General features: G+C 34.3%; 1 protein-coding gene across 1 annotated transcript in view; it reads right to left on the bottom strand.

The window, feature by feature from the left end:
• Positions 1-17,781, bottom strand: part of EYS (eyes shut homolog) — a 1,768,116-nt gene that overhangs the window by 606,082 nt on the left and 1,144,253 nt on the right. Inside the window, exon 24 of the mRNA XM_036871239.1 lies at positions 8,163-8,275. Coding sequence (XP_036727134.1) covers positions 8,163-8,275 — 113 coding nt within the window. The remainder of the gene's footprint in view (positions 1-8,162; positions 8,276-17,781) is intronic.

The following is a 17,781-nucleotide window of genomic DNA, read 5'->3' as shown; positions in this document are numbered from 1 at the left end:
ATTCAATGCAGTCCCTATCATATTACCAATGGCATTTTTCACAAACTAGAACAAAAAAAAAATACAAAATTTGTATGGAAACACAAAAGACCCCAAATAACTAAAACAATCCTGAGAAAGAAGAATGGAGCTAGAGGAGTCAGGCTCCCTGACTTCAGACTATACTACAAAGCTACAGGAATCAAAACAGTATGGTACTGGCACAAAAACAGAAATACAGATCAATGGAACAGGATAGGAAGCCCAGAAATAAAGCCACGCACTTATGGTCAATTTCTATAACAAAGGAGGTAAGACTATACGATGGAGAAAAAGCCTCTTCAATAAGTGGTGCTGGGAAAACTGGACAGCTACATGTAAAAAAATGAAATTAGAAAATTCTCTAACACCATAAACAAAATAAACTCGAAGTAGATCTGAGTGGACTAAGTCAGACACAGAAAGACAAATATCATATGGTATTGCTTATATGTAGAATCTAAAAAAGGGTATGAATGAACTTATTTACAAAACAGATGTAGAAAACAAACTTATGGCTACCAGGGGATGGGGGGAGGGATAAATTGGGAGATTGAGATTGACATATACACAATACTATACATAAAACAGATAACTAATAAGAATCTGCTGTATAGCACAGGGAACCCTGTTCAATACTTCGTAATGGCCTATATGGGAAAGAATATAAAAAAAGAGTGGATATATGTATATGTAAAACTGATTCACTTTGCTGTACACCTGAAACTAACACAACATTGTAAATCAAATATATTCCAAGAAAAAAAGAAAGAAAAATCTAAGTGTAAGACTGGATACTTTAAAACTCCTAGAGGAAAATACAGGCAGAACACACTTTGATATAAATTACAGCAATATGTTTTTGAATTTTTTAAATTAGGAGTTTGGGATTAACATATACACACTACTATATATAAAATAGATAAACAACAAGGACCTACTGTATAGCACAGGGACCTATATTCAATATCTTTTAATAACCTATAATGGAAAATAATTTGAAAAAGGTTTTATATATATATATAATATATATACACAATATATACATATAACTGAATCACTTTGCTGTATACCTGAAACTAACACAACACTGTAAATTGACTGTATTTCGATAAAAAAAGGTGAAAAAAATAAGCTATTCTCAGAAAGAAAAATATTACATGACCTCACTTATAGTGAAATCTAAAGTCAAATACACAGAAGTAGAGAGTGGAACAGTGGTTACTAGGGGTAGGTAAGTGTCGGAAGTGAGGAGATGTTGGCTAAAGGGTACAAAGCTGCAGTTATGTAGGATGAATAAGTCTAGAGATTTAATGTACAAAATGATGATGGTTGTTAATAATACTGTAGATATTAGGTGCTTCCTTTGAAACTTATTATTTTTATTTTAATAAAATATATATTTAAAGTGTACATATGATGATTTGATAAACATATATGTAGTAAAATGTTTATTATAGTCAAGCTAACTAACATATCCATCTCCTCACATAGTTACCACATTTTTTATGATGAAAGCACCTGAAATCTACTGCAAATTTTCAGTGTTCCATTCAGTATTATTAACTATAGTCATCTGTTATTAAACTTCGTAGTAGATATTAAAATTCTCCTATACTATTGTCCTCATCATGGGAATCAGCAACTCATGGCACGGTTCATCTACCCGAAACCATTACACTCAGCTGTCGGTCATGAAAGGTAGGCAAGTCAGGGCAGACACATTCAAAACAGAGTTCCTACACCTGTGATAGATTCAGCTTCACGTGGCAAACTCTCATCTCTTCAGTCCCAAATGTACAAATGTACATTGAATACTAAACCACAATTTCAACTCCTCTCCATCATCTGGCCTTTACTTGTAAATGATAATCACGTCTCTAGGAAACCAAGAGTGCATCGATCTCATATCGGCACATTGTGGTGAGACAAGTATCAGACTGGTTAAAGAACTGGAGAAAATTGTAACATATTATTTCATTTTAGATCTTATTTTATTATGTTTTTGAAGATAATAAATGATAAACCTTTGGATTCCCATTTCTGAGCAATCAAATTTTTCTTTTAGATTTTGTTTTGAAGGTTCATACTGTCTACTTAAAAATGATGGTGGAGGGTTTTTTAAAAAAATAAATGACATTTTACATATTACTTAGGATGTTAAAACTATGCCTTAATCTTCTACTAATAAAACATTTAAATCAAATATTTATTTAATAGTAGGGCATTTAGATTGGCACCACAAATTTATAACAGCATGCTATGTACTATATAACTTACTCCTTTCTGAAAAGCCAATAATACTCATTTTAATGATACTAGTGGCCTGTTGAGATGATCTGTAAACAAACAGTTAAAAAGTAGAAAATGATCTCTGGTGCTTTCAGCCTTTTGTTTCTGAATCATTGCCTTTGACTTGAATACTTCTTACCATTATCATAACATACTCCTTCAGAAATAGTAATTATTTAAAAGAGAGTACAAATAAAACTTAATCCAGACTATTTAATAATATATAGAGACATTTGAGAATGCGTAATAAAGGGTAAGATGGCTGTTTGGATATAATGCAGCTTTAAAAGTGCACAAAAATGGTATGCTGCCATAGTTATCATTTTTTCTCACTCAATATGTTATAAGATCTATCCATATTGACACATATAGGTGAATTTCATTCTTTTCAACTGGCTTGTATTTCATCATGTTTACCATCCTTTTAAACATCCATTTCCCTGCTTTCCAATGTTTTACTATTTCTAATAAGGCTCATCAGAGTGTCACTAGATCACATCAGGGTGCCTCTCTAGGGAAGAAAACTGGAGGAGGAATAACTGATTTAGCTGTTCTTGACATCATACTACATTGGTACCTGATCCCTGAGCCTGAATGGAAGATCAAATTCATATAAGACATAAGCCAGTACATGGTGAAAAGTTCCTGCCTGAGGTATACACTATGTAGTTATTAAGAACACAGGTGAAGTAAATATAGGTTCCTATTAAAATAGACAGGAAATAGGGGCTTCCCTGGTGGCACAGTGGTTAAGAATCCGCCTGTCAATACAGGGGACACGGGTTCGAGCCCTGGTCCGGGAAGATCCCACGTGCCCCAGAGCAACTAAACCCGTGCGCCACAACTACTGAGCTTGCACTCTAGAGTCCGCGCTCCACAAGAGAAGCCATGGCAATGAAAAGCCTGAGCACCACAACCAAGAGTAGCCCCTGCTCTCCCGCAACTAGAGAAAAGCCTGCTTGCAACTAGAGAAAAGCCTGCTTGCAGCACCAATGCAGCCAAAAATAAAATAAATAATAAAAAAAATAAATTAAAAAAAAAGACAAATCAATTTCTTCCATGTTTAAAAAAAATAGACAGGAAATAATATAACAATCTAAAGGTGAAAGGATTTGTTATATAAATAAATATAATTGTCAATTCTATCACTGGAAAAAACCTTGGTAGAAAAATTCAAGCAAACAAAAAAACAAACAACAACAACAAAATAAACAAAACCCCAAATACCATGATAGGTGAATTGATTTTCTTGTCATTGCTATGCTGAAATTTCCAGTTATTGCTGGATTTTCTTATATCACCAGTATAAAGTTGATTGCTAAGAAAGAGGTGAGGAACTAGAACATACTATTCTAAAAATTTAAGTCTTTTGGTCAATTAGAAAATGCATCAAGCAAGAGATCCACAAATTTTGGGGATATTCACTTTATGTGTGTAAGACAGGAGCTAGTATTAATTTTGGTTTTGGCTTCTCAATAGCAGCATCTCAGTGTTAAAAGTAATATCAGATGATGGGGCTTCCCTGGTGGCACAGTGGTTAGGAATCTGCCTGCCAATGCAGGGGACACGGGTTTGAGCCCTGGTCTGGGAGGATCCCATATGCCGCGGAGCAGCTAGGCCCGTGAGCCACAACTACTGAGCCTGAGTGTCTGGAGCCTGTGCTCCGCAACACGAGAGGCCCCGACAGTGAGAGGCCCGCGCACCGCGATGAGGAGTGGCCCCCGCTCGCCGCAACTAGAGAAAGCCCTCGCACAGAAACGAAGACCCAACACAGACAAAAATAAATAAATAAATAAATTTATAAAAAAAAAGTAATATCAGATGCTAAGACTACAGTCCCTGTAAGAAAATTCTGAATCACCCGGAATCCTCTACTGTAGAAACAGCCATCTGTAGAGAAGCCTTGTTGTAATGATCAGGTAAACAGAGTGCCATCAGGCATTTTAAAGGAAAGCAGCAGTTCTCATGGGAGACCCTATAGAGTCTGGGAGACCGCAATAATTTTTCATATGGCCTGCGAGGTTAAAATATTTTTAATAATGATACTAACATGTTATCTGACTTTTTCACTGTGTTTACATTTGCACTGGTGATCCAAGAACAATGGTGGAGAAAACTGCTGATGACTAAAAATAGTAGTACCAAGTTATACTAACAGGTATAGTGTTCTCTACTAACAGTTTAAAAATCCAAATTTCACATGAGTGTACTTGAGGCAGTGGCAAAATTATTATTTTTTAAAATTATGATTTATAAGTATATGCCTTTTTACTAAGGTGTGTGAAGCAAAGGGGAGTATGCATAAAGTATACTTCTCTGCGTGCTGAAGTGTGAAGGTTGTCTCCAGAAGAAGCAATTTGTGATTATTTGATGTGTGAGAGCAACTAGCTGCTTCTTTTCATGGCAGACAATTTTACTTGAAAGAACTAGTATTCAAACTATGGTTATGCAATCTTAGGTATTAGGTAGACATTTTCTCAAAAACAAAATGAGACTGTCACTTCAAGGAAAACAACTAACAGTATTCATTGCCAATGATAAAAATTGAGTTTTAAGGCAAATATTAGAATTTTGGAAAAATCTAAAATGCACCCTTTTGCACTTGACAGCTTTACAATACTTAAAGACACTCTGGTGAGATTGGAGGGGATATTCACAGATAAGATTTTTCAGTATTTTATATTGATATGTGTTGACATTTGGGTTACCTGAATAACTCAAGGAACCAATATTTTTCTGGACATAGTACAAAATTGTGCATGGGTACAAGATTCATTCAAAATGCAAGATAAAACAATGGATTTTCATTTACAGAATATGAAAAGTTCACTGATTGGATTTTACATTTCACATTGCAACTAATGTTTAACAATCTATAACTTACCAAGTTTTGGTGTAATATCAAAGATGAGTATTCCCAGTTGCTTGAAAAGGCTACTTAAGTACCCCTATTATTTCCAAGTACATATCTATGTGAAGACTGAATTTCTTCAGCTACTTCAACAGAACAGTTACTGGACAGACTGAATGCAGAAACATATATCAAAATCCAGTATCTTCATTAAGCTAGACATTAAAGATATTTGCAAGAAATGTGAAACCACCAATCTTCTCATTATTTTTATTTGTTGATTTGGTAAGTGTATTTATTTTTCATAAAAACATATTATTTGAGGTTATGTAGCAAATTTATCTTTTCATTTTATGAGTTAAATAATAAATATATTTAAAACTCTTCTGTTTTCATTTCTAGTATGGTAAATATTGATAAATAATTCCATGTAAAAAAACTCTTTGCAGTCAAAATAATTTTTAAGAGCGCAAAGACCAAAATGTTTGAGAATCACTTGGTACAGTGAATCTAAAAGGAATTTCATAATAAAAATTTGTTTGAAGAAATAATCATAGTAGGATCACAAAATACTTTATACTGCACATCTTTGAGCATCCACTATTCGAGGCCCTGGGGAAACAGGAGTGGAAGAGGCCTGTAGAGTCCATGCCTGCAAGGAGCTCAGGTCATAGTAAGGGAGCCATCAAGGAAACTTATGATCAAATGAAAACTACATTCAAATAGTGGCATCTCTCATAAAGAATAAAAAACAAATTATGGAAATAAAGAGTGACTAGGAGACATGCATGGGAGGTCACTTCATTTTCGGAGGTCTAGGAAGGCCTCTCTGATCAGGTCATAAATGTTGAGAAGCAGCCAGACTGGTGAAGACGGGCTTGGGGAGATGATGCAGGGGCTTCTGGAGAAAGGACTAGAGGGCAACTTTCTGGAAATGGTGGAAAATTTGGCAAAGAAGACCAGCCTCACTGAACTTTAAACAGAGAAGACAGTCCAATTTTATCTTCTTTATAATTATGAGGGAAAGGTTACTTTTCTGATTTTACAGAGAAGACTGAGGAATCAGGCAAATTTAAACCTTACTCAGTGTCATAAAGCCAATAATTTAGAGAATTAGGCTTTGAAAACTATTACAAACCAATCCAATATAATAGCTCTCTTAGGAAAAGTGGTCTTAAATAAAATAAAGTGGTGGTAGTAGTTGGTGAGAGGGACAGTATAAATGTCCAGAGAAATTTAATAGTCTCCACTTTCTCTAACTCTAAACACAAGTAAAGTGCCTTTTATATGTTCACAGCTGTGTTGGATATTGTAGGGAGGGATAATATCACTTCATATTTTTTAAAAAACCAATATCACAAAATGGAGGTCAAACGACCAAATGGCATTGGATGTAAACAAAATAGGTCCTCTAGAGAAGAAAGAACAAGAAAAGACAAGGTTAAGAATTCCCTTGCACATATCTGAGATCACACAATTTTTGGTTTTGTTTTATACTCATTTTTTTTAACATCTTTATTAGAGTATAATTGCTTTACAATGGTGTGTCAGTTTCTGCTTTATAACAAAGTGAATCAGTTATACATATATGTATGTCCCCATATCTCTTCCCTCTTGCATCTCCCTCCCTCCCACCCTCCCTATCCAACCCCTCTAGGTGGTCACAAAGCACCGAGCTGATCTCCCTGTGCTATGGGGCTTTTATACTCATTCTTAAAACAAAAGTTAAATGTGCCCTACTTTCCCAAAATTAAAAAAGTAGTTTGCTTATCAAATTGCTAAATTAACAGATTATTATATAAATTATAGAAAGATTCTATCATTTTCAATGAATTTGCTACCTAGTGACTGCCCTTAATTCATTTAACTATAAGTTAACAGATCATAGTATTTCACACAGAGGCAGAGAGCAAAGAATTTCAGAGTTAAATATTAGGAAATACTGCTAACTGCAAACCAATTAAAAATGGAGATAGACTTTCAACATAAATTAGGAATAAATGGTAAAATATAAGGACTTACTGGTGTTGGATTTATATTAAATTTTCTAGAACTTATTCAGTGTGAATTTGTAAGATATTAGGTTTTCATTTGATTAAAAACAAAACAAGCAAACAAAAAAGCTTGGTGTCATAGGTGCCACATAAATATTTAAATGTATTAGCTAAAGAGGAAACAATGAGGAATGAGTTATCCTTTTACCTTCTGAAGTATTTCCTTAATTTTTGAATATACACAATTTCCCCCTACCGCTGAAGGAAATATTTGGCTATATTCAAATATGTAATGTTCTTATAGCCTTCTGTTTTTATTTTTCTTAAAGCACTCTTCATTTGTATATGTTAGTTTGAATATTTCATCAATATCTCCTCTACTACACTATAAACTCCTTAAGGACAGTCACTGTGTGACTGTTTATTCACCTTAAACCATAGTGAATAGTAGAATTTCAATATTTCAAAATTTTTAGTAGAATATATCAGTGTGTTTCTTCTGTTGACAAACAGGCTTTTATGCTGTCCTGCTCCACCACCCTCTGCCCCACAGGTAGAGATTTCTGTATCCAGAAGCAGATTGTCTGAAAGGAATGTCACCAATAATGAAAATTTAAGCACAATGACAACTTTTTGAGAGTAATATTTTAGAATTAAACACTACCCTAAACAATACACCACATACATGACTGTCAGTGTGCTTATATTTGAAATGCTCTGAGAGATGATGTTTTCTGATCATATTTAACTGATCATTTGTTGGTAGATATGCTGAATCTTATACAGCACAAAGCAGAAACTCATTATAAATAAATGGTCCAACTTAATTGGGATGTAGCTTAAAAATGCTATAGTCTGTAAAGAAAGTAACATAAAATGTAAAAGTGGAAGAGAAAGCAAAATGAAGAAAATATATTCTAGTCCTGATTAGATGATTTCAAATGGATATGGTACTTTTGGAGTGGTTATTTGAACAAGTATTTGAGAAATCATTAGTAGTGTCTTACCTGCAACTGTCAATGTGAATTTTTTTCACTGCCTTGGATGGGATGAAAGATCCCCAGTTATTGATTTCTATAACTTCTATGCAGCCAGTAAAATTCTCAACTGGTCCAGAAATCTGAGAGGGAGGAAGGGAAGGAGGGAGAGAGAGGAAGAGAGGCAGAGAGAGAAAGAGAGAGAGTGTAATTTATATTATTTCTACAATGTATTATTCTTGCTGCAAACTAGTCAGAGAGTACAATCAGATTGGGGGGTCTGATTTGATTTATTCAATATATTGGTAGAAATTAATACAACTCTTTCATAAATATTATTCTAAAAATTAGTAGGAAAGATTACCATTTTAGTCAAAAATTACTTGGAATCTGTATCTTATTATGGTATGAATTACACAAAGTCACTCATAGGAATAAAGAAAACATTTTCATTATTTATTGGAACATAGGAAAAAAGCTGATACACTCATCCTATCCATCAAGAAGTTACACTCTTCCATCTTTTGCCTCTGTTCCTTGTACTTTTTCTTTTGACATTAGTTACCTTATCCCATCCACAGCTATGGAACAGCAAGAAAAATTTCTCTTTCCAGGGGCAAAGGAAACACAGAATAAGCTACAAATATTTTGTCACATCCTGTAGCCCTGATGCATTCTGCATGCCTTTTGTGTTCAGTTGTGTGACTTATCCTTTTTGGAATAACTTGTGCAAAAAAAGATATCCAGAAAGATTGCCAAAGGGCCAAGAGCAAAAAGAGAAAATGACTTTGGAAAGCATTCATTTTGATGAACAAATATAACCTCTTAAACAGACATGACTTCTCATTGTATTCACTGTGAATATGCAGTATGACACCAGTAATTATATGTCTATATAAATGTACATTGTGTTAAAAAAAGAAATTAGAAAAACTAAAAGGATTCAATAGTTAGAAATGAGTATTTATTTCAGGTTCTGTCTTCTGTTTCTCACTATTATTAAAAAATTCAAGCTAAGATGGAGTAAATCATGACCAGGGCAATCATTGTATTTAGACACTGAAAAATAAGTTGTCCACCTTGATTTTTGAATTACTAATATACACTGCTCACATTCTCAAGACTTGGCTTCTCATTGAGTGTAACATCAGAAAGAAAGAAAAAGAAAGTAAACAAGAAATCAAGAAAGAAAAAGAAAAACATAGATGGGAGGAAGGAAAGAGAGAAAAAAGGGAGAGAAAAAGAAAAGAAAGAAGGGAAGAGAAAGAAAGCAAGCTTTTGACTTGTATAAACATTTTTTTGGGTGAATGTATTTTATTTCATCTTTTAACTTGAGTCTTAGTTTTAAAACTCTTAAACATTTTCTTCCTCTTTCTGATGTAGGCTCAAATATACTGCAAATCCTCTCAGCAAGTAACACTCTCTCAAGCGTAAAAAGTGACTGAATTAGAAAACAAAACAGTATTTCAAAAAGAAGTCAGCTGATAACAAGGAAAATAGAAACATTTGGCTCTTACGTACTGCAGAAGGGAATATATTCATTTGTAATTGTTAGCTTAAAGGTTTTATGGGCCTCATGAATGGTTTTGTTTATCAAATTTAATTTTTTATTTTTATCTCAGTTATACATGAAGCTTGCTTTTAAAATTTAAAATAAAGTTTACATATATTACTCCTGAAACATCATAAACATGTGAATTAGTAAAGTTTAAATTAAAAACTGAAAAAAAATTGATCTTAGAAAAATGCTTTTGATTGTAATGATTGTGAATGTTACACTTTATTTTGACAAAGCTAAGCAATGGCATGATTTCAGTGCATATTTAAGTAGATATTTTTCTCTATTCATGAAGATCTACATTATTTATGATAATGAAGAGTACAAAGAAAGTTTTAGCTTTAAAAATAAATATGAAGCCACTAGAGAGCTATACAAAATGTTCTGAAAGAAAATGATTCTGATTATCCTATTGAGAAACTTCTTGGAATTCTATGATTCAGTCTCATTCACGTTAATTAAAAATAAATATTAATTTATTCATCTTGGTCTTTTAAAATAGCAAGAAAAATTTCCATGGCCTTTAAACTTGAACAAATTCAAAATTCTTTCATTTCTTATTTATTAATAAACTCACAACTCTCCAATTCTCTCACACATTAACTTCTGGCCGTCTTGTTTAGAAAGAGTTATTTGGTCTTCAAATTCTCACACAAGTCTTTTTCACTTTGAATATGAAAATTTTAGTTTGCAAAACATAAGTCAAATGTATACCCAGAAATACTAAATCTAAATACTAATCTCCAATCACATGCATTTTAGATAATTTCTAGTGTTGAGAATTTTTTTCCTTTGAATTTGATTAACATATAGTAATCTGGTTAGTTAGGTTTCCAGGACAAAAGTAATACGGAAATGTAATGTGCATAATTGATGTGAGCAGTTACAATGTAACAATATATAATAGATTCATTAAGGACAAGAAATACTGAATTGCTTAGATTATAGAAATGATAATTTTGCATGTTACCTTTCTTCCAAAGAGAAAATTTTTTTTTTTAATTTTATTTATTTATTTATGGCTGTGTTGGGTCTTTGTTTCTATGCGAGGGCTTTCTCTAGTTGCGGCAACTGGGGGCCACTCTTCATCGCGATGCATGGGCCTCTCACTATCGCAGCCTCACTTGTTGCGGAGCACAGGCTCCAGACGCGCAGCCTCAGCAATTGTGGCTCACGGGCCTAGTCGCTCCGTGGCGTGTGGTATCTTCCCAGACCAGGGCTTGAACCCGTGTCCCCTGCATTGGCAGGCAGATTCTCAACCACTGCGCCACCAGGGAAGCCACGATTATAGAAATGGTAATTTTGCATGTTACCTTTTTCCAAAGAGAAAAATTTTTATACTCACATATAATCCTGCAATTTCTCGAATCCAGTTCTTATTTTTATTCAGGACAAATAATGAAATTATGACTCCCAGTTATTTCTAAACAGTGTAAAATGGCAATGTGGTATGCCATCACACTGAATCAGGAATATGATTCATGGTACTGACCAGTAATAGCAGAGTTCTCTTTATTTTTTTCCTTTCAAACTTGTGCTGTCTCAAAATTATAAGTATATCTTCAATATATTATCATTTTTCTACCTCCATATTAACAGAAGGATATTTAATTGTATCTCTGGCATTTCCTGGCCTTTCCTCTCACTCCTTTAAAGAGAGTTGAAGTCAGGAATTTTCCATACTGTATAAACAAGGCTTCATGTTAATATTCAATAGCAGGTACACAAAGTTCAGTTAGGGGACTCACATGGCTATAGTTTAGACTGTATACAATCTTCTAAATTTACAAATAAACACTTTTAAGCACAAATATACCATATGATTTTTTAAATTATTTTTTAAATGCCTAAATATTTAATGTTATGTAAAAAAAGTTGTAAAAATGAGGGGAGTGCTCATTTTTTTGTTGTCCTGACTTAGTACACACACAATTACTTAAGTATATGGATTCTTGGTTAACCTGCTATTAAGTGGTAATATTAATGACTAGTTTCCTATCTCCTAATCAGTAGTTTATAACTTTCAATTTACATTATGTCGCTTATGTTTTTAAATGATTCTCCAGTGCACCTACTGTAAATAATTTGGCCAAATTCAAATGACCTTTTAGATTAGTGGACTTTAAAAAGCAATAAATTTGGTTTGGAAGCAATTGAGAAATAGTCAATTGGTATTACAAAAACAACTCCAATAGTTTACTCTTTACTTTAGATTGTTTTATCAATTACTCTATTTCTTTGCTTTTAATAAGAAGGTCTTAGGTACACTATAGTAATTTGATATATTTTTGAGAAATTTAAAAAATAGAGATTCTTTAAAGCTGACAATACTAGTAGATGAAATCAATGGTTTTCCTACTGTGTGACCTGAGGAGCCAAAGTATAGGTCAAATATTATATTTCTATTTTTAAGATTTCTACATGTTTCTTTAATAGAGTTGATTTTTTTGGTGATTATATTTCTACTTGATTTTTTTTTTACCTTCATTATATATGTATATTTTTTATTTATTTATTTTTTAACACCTGTATTGGAGTATAATTGCTTTACAATTGTGTGTTAGTTTCTGCTTTATAACAAAGTGAATCAGTTATACATATACATATGTTTCCATAGCTCTTCCCTCTTGTGTCTCCCTCCCTCCCATCCTCCCTATTCCACCCCTCTAGGTGGTCACAAACACTGAGCTGATCTCCCTGTGCTATGCGGCTGCTTCCCACTAGCTATCTATTTTACGTTTGGTACTGTATATATGTTCATGCCACTCTCTCACTTTGTCCAAGCTTACCCTTCCCCCTCCCCATATCTTCAACTCCATTCTCTAGTAGGTCTGTGTCTTTATTCTCGTCTTGCCCCTAGGTTCTTCATGAACTTTTTTTTTTTTTCTTAGATTCCATATATATGTGTTAGCATACAGTATTTGTTTTTCTCTTTCTGACTTACTTCACTCTGTATGACAGACTCTAGGTCTATCCACCTCACTACAAATAACTCAATTTAGTTTCTTTTTATGGCTGAGTAATACTCCATTGTATATATGTGCCACATCTTCTTTATCCATTCATCTGTTGATGGACACTTAGGTTGCTTCCATGTCCTGGCTATTGTAAATAGAGCTGCAATGAACATGTGGTACATGACTATTTTTGAATTATGGTTTTCACAGGGTATATGCCCAGTAGTGGGATTGCTGGGTCGTATGGTAATTCTGTTTTAAGGAACCTCCATACTGTTCTCCATAGTGGCTATATCAATTTACATTCCCACCAACAGTGCAAGAGGGTTCCCTTTTCTCCACACCCTCTCCAGCATTTACTGTTTGTAGATTTTTTGATGATGGCCATTCTGACCGGTGTGAGATGATATCTCATTGAAGTTTTGATTTGCATTTCTCTAATGATTAATGATGTTGACCATACTTTCATGTGTTTGTTGGCAATCTGTATATCTTCTTTGGAGAAATGTCTATTTAGGTCTTCTGCCCATTATTGGATTGGGTTGTTTGTCTTTTTGATATTGAGCTGCATGAGTTGCTTGTAAATTTTAGAGATTAATCCTTTGTCAGTTGTTTCATTTGCAAATATTTTCTTCCATTCGGAGGATAATCTTTTCGTCTTGTTTATGGTTTCCTTTGCTGTGCAAAAGCTTTTAAGTTTCATTAGGTCCCATTTGTTTAGTTTTTATTTCCGTTTCTCTAAGAGGTGGGTCAAAAAGAATCTTGCTATGATTTATGTCATAGAGGGTTGTGCCTATGTTTTCCTCTAAGAGTTTGATAGTGTCTGGAATTACATTTAGGTCTTTAATCCATTTTGAGTTTATTTTTGTGTATGGTGTTAGGGAGTGTTTTAATTTCATACTTTTACATGTAACTGTCCAGTTTTCCCATCACCACTTATTGAAGAGGCTGTCTTTTCTCCGCAGTATATTCTTGCCTCCCTTATCAAAGATAAGGTGACCATATGTGCTTGGGTTTATCTCTGGGATTTCTATCCTGTTCCATTGATCTATATTTCTGTTTTTGTGCCAGTACCATACTGTCTTGATTACTGTAACTTTGTAGTATAGTCTGAAGTCAAGGAGCTGGATTCCGCCAGCTCCGTTTTTCTTACTCAAGATTGCTTTGGCTATTCGAGGTCTTTTGCATTTCCATACAAATTGTGAAATTTTTTGTTCTAGTTCTGTGATAAATGCCAGTGGTAGTTTGATAGGGATTACACTGAATATGTAGATTGCTTTGGGTAGTAGAGTCATTTCCACAATGTTGATTCTTCCAATTCAAGAACATGGTATATCTCTCCATCTAATTGTATCATCATTAATTTTTTTCATCAGTGTCTTATAATTTTCTTCATACAGGTGTTTTGTCACCTTAGGTAAGTTTATTCCTAGGTATTTTATTCTTTTTGATGCAGTGGTAAATGGGCGTGTTTTCTTAATTTCACTTTCAGATTTTCATCATTAGTGTATAGGAATGCAAGAGATTTCTGTGCATTAATTTTGTATCCTGCTACTTTACCAAATTCATTGATTAGCTCTAGTAGTTTTCTGGTAACATCTTTAGAATTCTCTATGTATAGTATCATGTCATCTGTAAACAGTGACACCTTTACTTCTTCTTTTCTGATTTGGATTCCTCTTATTTCTTTTTCTTCTCTGGTTGCCATGGCTAAAACTTCCAAAACTATGTTGAATAATAGTGGTGAGAGTGGGCAACCTTGTCTTGTTCCTGATTTTAGTGGAAATGTTTTCAGTTTTTAACCATTGAGAATGATGTTGGCTGTGGGTTTGTCATATATGGCTTTTATTATGTTGAGGAAAGTTCCCTCTATGCCTACTTTCTGCAGGGTTTATATCATAAATGGGTGTTGAATTTTGTCAAAAGCTTTCTCTGCATCGTTTGAGATGATCATATGTTTTTTCTCCTTCAATTTGTTAATATGGTGTATCACGTTGATTGATTTGCATATATTGAAGAATCCCTGCATTCCTGGGATAAACCCCACTTGATCATGGTGTATGATCCCTTTAATGTTCTATTGGATTCTGTTTGCTAGTATGTTGATGAGGATTTTTGCACCTATGTTTATCAGTGATATTGGCCTGTAGTTTTCTTTCTTTTTCTGGTTTTGGTATCAGGGTGATGGTGACCTCATAGAATGAGTTTGGGAGTGTTCCTCCCTCTGCTATATTTTGGAAGAGTTTGAGAAGGATAGGTGTTAGCTCTTCTATAAATGTTTGATAGAATTCACCTATGAAGGCAACTGGTCCTGGGCTTTTTTTGGAAGATTTTTAATCAGAGTTTCAATTTCAGTGCTTGTGATTGGTCTGTTCATATTTTCTATTTCTTCCTGGTTCAGTCTCGGAAGGTTGTGCATTTCTAAGAATTTGTCCATTTCTTCCAGGTTGTACATTTTATTGGCATAGCGTTACTTGTAGTAATCTCTCATGATCCTTTCCATTTCTGCAGTGTCAGTTGTTACTTCTCCTTTTTCATTTCTAATTCTATTGATTTGAGTCTTCTCCCTTCTTTTTTTGACGAGTCTGGCTAATGGTTTATCAATGTTGTTTATCTTTTCAAAGAACCAGCTTTTAGTTTTATTTATCTTTGCTATCATTTCCTTCATTTCTTTTTCATTTATTTCTGGTCTGATATTTATGATTTCTTTCCTTCTGCTAACTTTGGGTTTTTTTTCTTCTTCTTTCTCTAATTGCTTTAGGCGTAAGGTTAGGTTGTTTATTTGAGATGTTTCTTGTTTCTTGAGGTAGGATTGTATTGCTGTAAACTTCTCTCTTAGAACTGCTTTTGCTGCATCCCATAGGATTTGGGTCATCATATTTTCATTGTGATTTGTTTCTCGGTATTTTTTGATTCCTCTTTGATTTCTTCAGTGATCTCTTGGTTATTAAGTAGTGTATTGTTTAGCCTCCATGTGCTTGTATTTTTTACAGATTTTTTCCTGTAATTGATATCTAGTCTCATAGCGTTGTGGTCAGAGAAGATACTTGATATGCTTTCAATTTTCTTAAATTTACCAAAGCTTGATTTGTGACCCAAGTTATGATATATCCTGGAGAATGTTCCATGAGCACTTGAGAAGACTGTGTATTCTGTTGTTTTTGGATGGAATATCCTATAAATATCAATTAAGTCCACCTTGTTTAATGTATAATTTAAAGCTTGTTTTTCCTTATTTATTTTCATTTTGGATGATCTGTCCATTGGTGAAAGTGGGGTGTTAAAGTTCCCTACTATGATTGTGTTACTGTCGATTTCCCCTTTTATGGCTGTTAATATTTGCCTTATGTATTGGGGTGCTCCAATGTTGGGTGCATAGATATTTACAATTGTTCTATCTTCTTCTTGGATCAATCTCTTGATCATTATGTAGTGTCCTCCTTTGTTTCTTGTAATAGTCTTTATTTTAAAGTCTATTTTGTCTGATATGAGAAATGCTACTCCAGCTTTCTTTTGATTTCCACTTGCATGGAATATCTTTTTCCATCCCCACACTTTCAGTCTGTATGTGTCCCTACGTCTGAACTGTGTCTCTTGTAGACAGCATATATAAGGGTCTTGTTTTTGTATCCATTCAGCCAGTCCATGTGTTTTGGTTGGAGCATTTAATCCATTTACATTTAAGGTTGTTATTGATATGTATGTTGCTATTCTTATTTTCTTAATTGTTTTGGGTTTGTTATTGTAGGTCTTTTCCTTCTCTTGGGTTTCCTGCGTAGAGAAGTTCCTTTAGCATTTGTTGTAAAGCTGGTTTGGTAGTGCTGAAATCTCTTAGGTTTTGGTTGTCTGTAAAGCTTTTAATTTCTCCATCAAATCTGAATGAGTTCCTTCCTGGGTAGAGTAATCTTGGTAGTAGGTTTTTCTCCTTCATCACTTTAAATATGTCCTGCCACTCCCTTCTGGCTTGCAGAGTTTCTGCTTAAAGATCAGCTGTTAACCTTATGGGAATATCCTTGTGTGTTATTTGTTGTTTTTCCCTTGCTGCTTTTAATATTTTTTCTTTGTATTTAATTTTTTATAATTTGAATAATATGTGTCTTGGCATGTTTCTCCTTGGATTTATCCGGTATGGTACTCTCTGTGCTTCCTGGACTTGATTAACTATTTCCTTACCCATATTAGGCAAGTTTTCAACTATAATCTCTTCAAATATTTTCTCAGTCCCTTTCTTTTTCTCTTCTTCTTCTGGGACCCCTATAATTCGAAATTTGGTGCATTTAATGTTCTCCCAGATGTCTCTGAGACTGTCCTCAATTCTTTTCATTCTTTTTTCTTTATTCTGCTCTGCAGTATTTATTTCCACTATTTTAGCTTCCAGGTCACTTATCCGTTCTTCTGCCTCAGTTATTCTGCTATTGATCCCTTCTAAAGAATTTTTAATTTCATTTATCGTGTTGTTCATCATTGTTAGTTTGCTCTTTAGTTCTTCTAGGTCCTTATTAAACGTTTCTTGTATTTTCTGTATTCTATTTCCAAGATTTTGGATCATCTTTGCTATCCTTATTCTGAATTTTTTTCAGGTAGACTGCCTATTTCCTCTTCATTTGTTAAGTCTGGTGGGTTTTTACCTTGCTCCTTCATCTGCTGTGTGTTTTTCTGTCTTCTCATTTTGATTAACTTACTGTGTTTGGGGTCTCCTTTTCACAGGCTTCTGTTTCATAGTTCCCATTGTTTTTGGTGTCTGTCCCCAGTGGCTAAGGTTGGTTCAGTGGGTTGTGTAGGCTTCCTGGTGGAGGGAACTAGTGCCTGTGTTCTGGTGGATGAGCCTGGATCTTGTCTTTCTGTTGGGCAGGTCCACGTCTGGTGATGTATTTTGGGGTGTCTGTGGCCTTATTATGATTTTAGGCAGCCTCTGTGCTAATGGATGGGGTTGTGTTCCTGTCTTGCTAATTTTTTGGCATAGGGTGTCCAGCACTGTAGCTTGCTGTTCGTTGAGTGAAGCTGGGTCTTGGCATTGAGGTGAAGATCTCTGGGAGTTTTTCGCCATTTGATATTACATGAAGTTGGGCGGTCCCTTGTGGACCAGTGTCCTGAAGTTGGCTCTCCCAACTCAGAGGCACAGCCCTGATGCCTG

The sequence above is a fragment of the Balaenoptera musculus genome, chromosome 12 (genome assembly GCF_009873245.2).
Source record: "Balaenoptera musculus isolate JJ_BM4_2016_0621 chromosome 12, mBalMus1.pri.v3, whole genome shotgun sequence".
Taxonomy (NCBI): Eukaryota; Metazoa; Chordata; class Mammalia; order Artiodactyla; family Balaenopteridae; genus Balaenoptera; species Balaenoptera musculus.
The sequence above is the reverse complement of the archived record's forward strand: the minus strand, read 5'-3'. Positions and strand labels throughout refer to the sequence as shown.